This window comes from Pelobates fuscus, chromosome 3, assembly GCF_036172605.1.
Source record: "Pelobates fuscus isolate aPelFus1 chromosome 3, aPelFus1.pri, whole genome shotgun sequence".
Lineage (NCBI taxonomy): Eukaryota > Metazoa > Chordata > Amphibia > Anura > Pelobatidae > Pelobates > Pelobates fuscus.
In genome coordinates, this window is record NC_086319.1 from 410,109,650 (window position 1) to 410,119,948 (window position 10,299).

At 34.2% G+C, this 10,299-nt stretch overlaps 1 protein-coding gene across 1 annotated transcript; it reads left to right on the forward strand.

The window, feature by feature from the left end:
• Window positions 1–3,192: 3,192 nt before the first annotated feature.
• LOC134603711 (olfactory receptor 10AG1-like) lies at window positions 3,193–9,853 on the forward strand. Its single transcript, XM_063449890.1, has 2 exons — window positions 3,193–4,123; window positions 9,843–9,853. The coding sequence occupies exons 1-2, from the start codon at window positions 3,193–3,195 to the stop codon at window positions 9,851–9,853; spliced, it is 942 nt and encodes a 313-aa protein (XP_063305960.1).
• Window positions 9,854–10,299: the final 446 nt, after the last annotated feature.

The following is a 10,299-nucleotide window of genomic DNA, read 5'->3' on the forward strand; positions in this document are numbered from 1 at the left end:
GTGTGAAAAAAAACACACAAAAAAGGACTACCTAAATGTTTGACAAAGTCTGGTGGTAGAATTAGTGCATGGAAAGTGTTAAAAAACCACCATTTGAAATACCCTAGGCTGTCTACTTTCCAAAAATATATGGTTTGGTGGGGGTAAAATACATTGGCCGGCTTTACAAATGACCCAAATAGGACATGTGCGCAGGTTGACTACTTGTCAAAATTCCAAGTTGAAAAATGGATATGCGCACCTGCCAGATTGGGCCTTTTAGCCCCCAAACAATCTGACAAGCCTATGCATGGGTGGTATCACTGTACTCGGGAGATGTTGCTGAACACATATTGGCGTGTTGTTTGGCAGTGACACATAACACGATCTGTTAATTCATGCCTAAAGTACAATGTGTGTGAAAAAAAACACACAAAAAAGGACTACCTAAATGTTTGACAAAGTCTGGTGGTAGAATTAGTGCATGGAAAGTGTTAAAAAACCACCATTTGAAATACCCTAGGCTGTCTACTTTCCAAAAATATATGGTTTGGTGGGTGTAAAATACATTGGCCGGCTTTACAAATGTCCCAAATAGGACATGTGCGCAGGTTGACTACTTGTCAAAATTCTAAGTTGATAAATGGATATGCGCACCTGCCAGATTGGGCCTTTTAGCCCCCAAACAATCTGACAAGCCTATGCATGGGTGGTATCACTGTACTCAGGAGATGTTGCTGAACACATATTGGGGTGTTGTTTGGCAGTGACACATAACACGATCTGTTAATTCATGCCTAAAGTACAATGTGTGTGAAGAAAAACACACAAAAAAGGACTACCTAAATGTTTGACAAAGTCTGGTGTTAGAATTAGTGCATGGAAAGTGTTAAAAAACCACCATTTGAAATACCCTAGGGTGTCTACTTTCCAAAAATATATGGTTTGGTGGGGGTAAAATACATTGGCCGGCTTTACAAATGTCCCAAATAGGACATGTGCGCAGGTTCACTACATGTCAAAATTCCAAGTTGATAAATGGATATGCGCACCTACCAAATTGGGCCTTTTAGCCCCCAAACAACTCAACAAGCCTATGCATGGGTGGTATCACTGTACTCGGGAGATGTTGCTGAACATATATTAGTGTGTTTTTTGGCAGCAAGACATAACAGGATCTGTAAGTTTATACCTGAATTGCAATGTATGTGAAAAAAAACAAAAAAAAAAAAAACCTATGTGAAGTTTGGCATAGACTGGTGGTAAAATGGATGCATAGAAAGTGTCAAAATATACTTAGATAAATACCCTGGGTTGTCTACTTTAAAAAATATATATACATGTGGAGTGTTTTCCAGAGATTTATGACAGATAATAGTGTTACAATGTCACGAGTGATACATTTTTAAAATGTATGTTTTGAAACCGCCATATCCTACTTGTACTTATAGCCCTATAACTTGCAAAAAAAAGCAAAAAATCATGTAAACACTGGGTATTTTTAAACTCAGGACAACATTTTGAATCTATTTAGCAGTTTTTTTCATTCGCTTTTGTAGATGAGTAAAAGATTTTCCAAGTAAAAGTCAAAAAACACGTTTTTTTTTCAATTTTTTATCATATTTTTTCATTTTTTTTAAATTAAATTACATGAGATTATATAAATAATGGTATGTAAAGAAAGCCCTTTTTGTCCTGAAAAAAACAATATATAATTTGTATGGGAACAGTAAATGAGAGAGCGGAAAATTACAGCTAAACACAAACACCACAAAAGTGTCAAAAATATGCCTGTCGCAAATGTACAACATCGCAAAAAAAGTCAAGTCCTTAAGGGGTTAATCATGTAAATATATAAAAAAAAGAGTAAACATTGAGGGATACCTATAAAGTATTTAAGTTGTCATTGAATTTAGCTTCCATGTTTCAGGTGATATAATCATTCCTGTTCCTATATTTCTTGCACTATAAAGGTTTGAACAGTAAATGGTTTGGCACAAATGTATATTGTACAATCAGGAACACAAACAAGCTAGCACAGTCATATTCTTAAAGGGACATTATAGGATTCAGAACAACTTCAGCCTAATGAAGCAGTTTGGGCATATAGATCATACCTCTGAAGTCTCCTTGCTCAAATTTCTGCCATTTAGGAGTTACATTAATCTTGTTTCTGTTGATGCAGCAACAGCCTGTTTCATTTTTAGATGTTAACTAGCTTTATAAGTTGTTATCCCCGGGTCTGTAAATGTAACTTTATTACACAGAGGAGGCTCCTGAATGGTCTAGCAGTCTATTAACAGAGCAGGAGATAACACGTTCTAAATTAAACAGAATGTGTAATAAAGAAAGTTGAATTGTTTTATATTTTTTACAGGAAGTGTTTATGAAGTATTTATGAAGGATGCAAGTCAAAAGCAGGGTGGTGTGGCTAGAGCTGTCTCAGAACCGGGAAACCATGTTTGAATCCAGTTAGGTTTTAAGCAAGGTGCTTAACCCCTTAAGGACCAAACTTCTGGAATAAAAGGGAATCATGACATGTCACACATGCCATGTGTCCTTAAGGGGTTAATGATACACCATTTATCTGTCTACCTCATATCCTCATAGATTGTAAGCTTGTTTAAAATAGGGCAGTTTTTACCTCTAAATATCCTGTTGCCATTATGGTAAAGTGCTGCAGAATATATTTGTGCCATATAATTACTACTACTGCTACTAATAATAATAATATAAACAATCTATCAAAGCAGCACAAAATTAGGAAATAAAAAAGTGTAGTGAGTAACAAAATGTTTATGGAATTATAAGCCAATTATTTCTGTAACATTTCTTTATTTTAGTACATAAACCGAGCATTTCTAGTCATTGGGAAGTAAACTATAAAAAAAAAGGTAAACTGTATGTGAATATGTTTATATTTCCTATTTATTTGCTGTAAAGTCAGGCTGTGGTATATTTATGGTTGACCAGTTGATATTTATTGTTATTGTTCACGTTTACATTATGTGCTATTAATTTTTAGGGACAACGTTAAAATATTATATATTGTGATATCACAAAATTGTATAAAAATAACCCATTGTAGAGGTTAGTGTTTTGCACATTGTCAAAATAATGCTCCTGTGTAATTTACAGGCTACATCTGGATATGTTATAACATTGTTAAACTATGATACACATTTACATATATATCTTTTTAATTTACGTGAAATGCAACATATTAATATTACCACAGTTATTCTTCTTGGGTTCCAAAACCTCCATAACTTAAATATTGTATTCTTCTTTATAATCCTAACAATTTATTGTTTGACAATATTTGGTAATCTTCTCATTATTTTGTTATCAACATGCAAAAGTGGACTACATTCTCCGATGTACATCTTCCTTACACAACTTTCCTTATCTGATATTTTACTGACTACAGATATAATCCCTAACATGCTTCATGTTTTATTAAATAAAAGGGGGACTATGTATTTCTCAGCCTGTATCATTCAGTTTTACTTCTTTGGAGTCTCAGAAACCTCAGAATGCCTTCTTCTGACAGTCATGGCTTATGACCGATACCTGGCCATCTGCAAACCTCTGCAGTATAACGTTCTAATGAACCATGCATCTTGTCTTAAGTTATTAATTATGTCCTGGTCTCTGAGTTTTACTTTAATGCTCATTGAAACAATTAATATATATAAACTGTACTTCTGTGGACCTCATATTATTGACCATTTCTTCTGTGATTTTTATCCTCTGTTGGAACTTTCTTGCTCTGATGTCTCTAGAGTGAAAACTGAAGTTACAATACTTTGTATCCCGGTTATTATTTGCCCATTTATGATTATTATAGTATCATACATTTATATCATTTTCACCATTCTGAAGATCAAATCCATCAATGGTAGACAGAAAGCTTTCTCCACTTGTAGCTCTCATCTGACTGTGGTGTCTATATTTTACGGGGCTCTAATTGGGATCTACGCCCTTCCAACAGGAGAGTCAACAAGAAAAGTCAGTTCTCTTCTTTATACCATAGTGATTCCATTTCTTAATCCAATAATTTATAGCCTAAGGAACAAAGACATCAAGAAAGCCATTTTGTTTCTAAATGCACATCATATAAAAAAGATATATGTGACGATAAGTAGAAATCCAAAGGCATCACAATATAGGGCAAAAACAGAAAGATTAGTGTTCAAACTCAAGGAAATCGGTCTCGATGAAAATGCTTGTTCTTGGGTAGAACATTGGTTTAAAAACAGAATACAAAGACTTGTCGTTAATGGTAAATTTTCAAGCTGGACAGAGGTGGCAAGTGGTGTCCCTCAGGCGTCTGTTCTGGGACCCCTTCTATTTAACATTTTTATAAATGATCTTGAAGACAGCATTGAAAGTCATGTTTCAGTGTTTGCAGATGACACAAAACTTTGTAAAATAATACAATGTGAGCAAGATATTACTTTGCTGCAGAAGAATTTAGATAGACTGGAGGACTGGGCACTCAAATGGCAGATGAAATTTAATGTTGAAAAATGCAAAGTTATGCACTTCGGCGTAAAGAATACACAAGCAACGTATACCCTTAATGGAAGTGAATTAGGGATAACAACACACGAAAAGGACTTGGGAATTGTTATAGACAACAAACTATGCAACAATGTGCAATGTCAATCAGCAGTGGCCAAGGCCAGTAAGGTATTGTCATGCATGAAAAAGGGCATTCATTCTCGGGACGAGAATATCATTTTGCCTCTCTATAAATCACTGGTAAGACCACATATTGAATATGCTGTGCAATTTTGGTCACCTGTTCTAAAGAAGGACATCATGGCACTAGAAAAAGTGCAGAGGCGGGCTACAAAATTAATAAAAGGAATGGAACATATCAGCTATGAAGAAAGGTTAACAAATTTAAACCTATTTAGTTTAGAAAAACGTCGCCTGAGAGGGGATATGATAACATTATACAAATATATTCGGGGCCAATACAAACCATTGTGTGGAAATCTATTCACAAACCGGACTTTACATAGGACACGAGGCCATGCGTTTAGACTGGAAGAATGAAGATTTTGTCTAAGGCAAAGGAAAGGTTTTTTTACTGTAAGAACAATCAGGATGTGGAATTCTCTGCCTGAAGAAGTGGTTTTAGCAGAGTCCATACAGATGTTCAAACAGCTACTAGATGCATACTTGCAAAGACAGAATATTCAAGGATATAATCTTTCAATGTAGGGTAATAACTGCTTGATTCAAGGATAAATCTGACTGCCATTCTGGGGTCAAGAAGGGATTTTTTGTCCTAGCTTGTTGCAAAATTGTGCTTCAAACTGGTTTTTTTTTTTGTTTTTTGTTTTTTTTTTGCCTTTTGGATCAACAGCAAAAAACAGGTGTGAGGAAGGCTGAACTTGATGGACGCAAGTCTCTTTTCAGCTATCTAACTATGTAACTATGTAACTATATAAAATAGATATATGTGACGATAAGTAGAAATCCAAAGGCATCACAATATAGGGCACAAACAGAAAGAATGTGTTATGGTCAAAAGGACAAAAATTAAATACAATGTTTTGTTAATCATGTATTATATGATAAATGTCTCACAAATGAAATATTATTTTTTTTGTAATTTTGACCATAATAAATTCTTTCAGTTTGTGCCCTACATTGTAATGGATTTCTAATTATAGCTGATTTTGGTGGTTTGTGGATCCCCACCACAATGTTTCAACATATTTAGGACTTGTGTGCAGCACTTAATTTATATGTTAGATATATGTGATAGTGCTTTCATTTCAATCAGGAAATATTAATATTTAACTTAATAAATTTTGCTAAAATGTCATAAAAAATAATGTTTAAACACTAACGGTATTAAGTATTATAAATATTTAATCACAAGCTATATTATTTTTTTTTAATTACATGCACTATTACATTACTTTCAATGAAAGAATAAAAAAGTCTTTATTTTTCTCATGTAAGCAAAAGTCTTGCTTCCTCCAAACGCAACTATAATGAAAAAGACTATAATATTTTTTTTTTACAAATTACATACAAAAGAATGACTTGTTTTAAAATTTGCATACGTGTTATTGAATTGGTGATATAACAACTTAAGAACCACACAATGGTCCAAGTCGTCATGCAGTGCAGGGCTTTAACCTCCAATTATAGCATAGACCGGTATATAGTAAAAGTATTAGAGGAAGTTAAATACATGTTGGTACCAAGGAATATGGGGTCCCCTCTAAGCTGCGGCCATGTGGCCTCAGGCTGACAGATGAGCAATGTGCAGTGCTGAAATAGTGCTGAAAATGTGCCCTTTAAAATAGCAGCTGAACGATATTGGTCAGCCGGGTTATTTCTAACACTGCCCCCAACCTGCTTCTTCAAGGAAAAGAGGACCCCTGGGTATCTTTTGATACCTGGGGGTATCCACTGTCAGCTAGGTCCAAAGTTAGGGGCCTTAGACTGACAGTAGAGTGCTCAAAGTAAGTAAAAATAACTTTTAAATTAATTTAAATACCATGGCAGAAAAATTGTGCTGCAATGGAAAATGTAAACATCATAGTGTCCCCCCTCAGCTTGTCACTGCCCCCCTCACTTTTATGGAGACATTCAGGACCTGAAAAACCCCGTTAAGGTCTCCCTGCTTGCCCAGTGTTGCAGGATCGGTGCAGGGCTTTGCCAGCTGATATTTGGATTCTGTGACTACTATAAAAATGTAAATCTTAGCATGCCAAATTTTTAAATTTTGTGTTCAAAACGGTTATTAACCACCTACAGTATTTGTTTTATAAATTCTAAAAATTAATTGAGAATCCTTGATATATTGGGCACTTTAATTATCAGGACTAATTAGAGTATGCCTTTTGGGTTTGTTTTCTTTATTTGCACTTGGTGTATAGCAATTATTAAATGTAAAACTGAGGAATGAATGTTTGAATATTTAATTTTTATTCAATGTTGTGTTATGTATACATATAGCATAATAAAATAGAGCCCTAGTTCTCCTTTAACCCCTTAACGACCGGTGAAGGTTCGGGACCATCATCGGCATTTTAGCGTTGCTGACCGCTGACGGTCCTGAACCGTCACAACAGTGTAATGTACTTAACGGATCACAGTCGTTCCCCAGACAGTCTCCCCATGGTGGATTAGGACCCTTGGGGCCATGTGATCAATCAACAGAGCGATAACATGGTCACAATAGGTGTCCATGTGTCTGCCTGCAGGGGGGCTGCCTGTGCTGACAGGCAGTCTCCCGGCTAGCGTAAAATAAAAATAAATAAAAAAGTTAATGTTAATAAAAAACATATATATCATATATAATGAAATACTAAGTGTATTTTTATATTAATATATACATATATTAATTTAAAAATACACTTATAATTAAATTACACACGTATATATATATATATATATATATATATATATATATATATATATATAAAATATATAATAACTATATATTTTATGTATATATTATTATAAAATACAAATAATAAGTAAATTAAATTAAATTAAAAAAGTTAAAATAATAACAATTTAAATTTGTTTATATATCTATATTAAATTTTATTCTAACTGTATTTTGATATTAATATATATATATATATATATATATATATATATTTTTTTTTTTTTTTATTTATATCAAAATACACTTAGAATGAAATTGTATATATAAATAAATAAAAATAATACGAAATATACATATGTCCATATACAAAATTATATAAATTATTATATAAATATACATGTAGACTTCAAATATATGAATATGCATATATATTTCAATTCTACATGTGTATTTATGTAATATTTTTACATAATTAAGTAATTTTATTGATTGCAATTTGAGGGACCTGCCTGCCAACCCAGGCCGAAAGTCCAGATAATTTAATTTGCTAGCACTGTGTTTTACCCTGTAACTTTTTATGACACCCTAAAACCTGTACATGGGGGGGTACTGTTTTACTCAGGAGACTTCGCTGAACACAGATATTAGTGATTCAAAACAGTACAACATATAACAGCGATGATATTGTCAGTGAAAGTGACTTTTTTGCATTTTTCACACACAAACAGCAATTTTACTGATGCTATATTTGTTGTGATACATTTTCCTGTTTTGAAACACTAATATTTGTGTCCAGCAAAGTCTCCGGAGTATAACAGTACCCCCCCATGTACAGGTTTTATAGTGTTTTTGAAAGTTACAGGGTCAAATACATGGGTCAAATATTTTTACATTGAAAATTGCCAGGTTGGTAACGTTGCCTTTGAGAGCATATGGTAGCCCAGGAATGAGAATTACCCCAATGATGGCACACCATTTGCAAAAGAAGACAACCCAAGGTATTGCAAATGGGGTATGTCCAGTCTTTTTAGTAGCCACTTAGTCACAAACACTGGCCAAAATTATTGTTCAATTTAGTTTTTTACTTTTTTCACACGTTCAAACAAATATGAACGCTAACTTTGTCCAGTGTTTGTGACTAAGTGGCTACTAAAAAAGTCTGGACATACCCCATATTGAATACCCTGGGTTGTCTTCTTAAAAAAATATGTACATGTGGGGTGTGATTCAGAGATCTATGACAGATAACAGTGTTACAATGTTTTGAAACCGTAATATCCTACTTGTACTTATAGCCCTATAACTTGTGTGAGCGGAAAAGTGGAATAGTGCTTGATGGAAGATATATCAGGCCTGATTTGTTAAACAGCAGCCAGATAATTTTTTGTTAAATGCCCCAGGGAGAGAGGTTAAAGTTTGCAATATACATTGCGGATGCTCTACAAAACACGGTATGGGTCCCTGGGGCAGAGCATTTGGAGAGCAGGGTGGGCCAATGCTCACTGGTTGCTGTGTACTGACCAGAATTTTGATTTAGCTTCAGAATTAACTAATTGGCACTCACCTGTAGCTGGTCAATTAGCAGAAAGGCCTTTAAAAGAAAAGATTAGCCTGCTGCAGGGTGAGGGAGAAAAAGCCAGCTAGGATAGAGAACAACTATTGTGTTTATTGCAAAGCTATTTCAATTTTTTGGAAAATTGGTAAGTGGGAAAGCCACCCAATTACAGATAGTGATTTATGTCAGGTAAGAGCAAGGAATTTTGTTTTGTTTATTATTATTTAAAGCAGATGTTTTTTTTCTATCAAATAAAAAAGGAAAACCGAGCTGAATGTGTCCTGGACTTTGTATACCCTAGAACAGGGATAGGCAACCTTCGGCTCTCCAGATGTTGTGGACTACATCCCCCATAATGCTCTTACACACATAATGCTGGCAAAGCATCATGGGAGGTGTAGTCCAAAACATCTGGAGAGACGAAGGTTCCCCACCCCTGCCCTAGAAGGCTGTGGTTACTGCAAGATGTTGTTTCTATCTTGTGCAGAAGTATTGCTATTTTGTTGGAGGACTATGAACAATGCATACCTAAGATGTTATATAGGTCGAGATTACAACGACTTATACTTAAAGATATGACCTCCTTAGACAATTCTTAATAACTTAAGACTCAAATGTCTATTGATATTAATGAGCCTGTTATGTTCGCATAATCCCTGATCATATTGTATTGGCACTGTAGATGTGTTCTTTGGTTCTCTCTCTTTGTTGTTTATGATTTATGACAGGTACGCGAGCTGTTTCTATCTCTCAGTCTGACTGTATGAATGTGTTTGTGAGTTGTATGTATATCTTGCAAGGATAGACAATTTATGTCTTAGTGTGTCGTGTTCCGATACACTTATAATATCAGGGCAACACATGTGTGAAAAGATAATATTGTAAACCAAAAGCAAACTTAACAAATGTTTTTGCTATGTTTTTTAACTTCCTTCCAAGATTCTGGTTGATTGTAAAAATTACATTTTTTTTAAAATAAAGATGATTTAAAAAAAAAAATAAAAAAAAAAAGTTACTTGCCCAGTACAACAGTGCATTTGTTTTGGAAGAATTGGCTATATTACATTTTAGAGCAAAACACAGACCTTAGATCAGTTTCATATATTTAAATATACTAAGGCTGTGTATAAATTGGGGTTATATAATAATACCAACTTGCATACAGAATATACTAATCACATATATTGTGGGTGTTTCTTAACAGCTCCTTATACACAGAGATATCAGTCACATATACTGAGTCTGTTGAAACCGTTTATCATACATAGCCTACTTCTGCTATATACAGTGACACTATGCCTGCACACCAGCACATATATTAATAGTATTATATTATGAGTGAGATTAATTGAGGCTGTGTTTTCACAGAACTTCATGCACATATTATACCACTCAT

Coding starts and splice junctions, on each gene's coding strand:
- LOC134603711 (XM_063449890.1), top strand. CDS start 3,193: ATGCAACATATTAATATTACCACAGTTATTCTTCTTGGGTTCCAAAAC.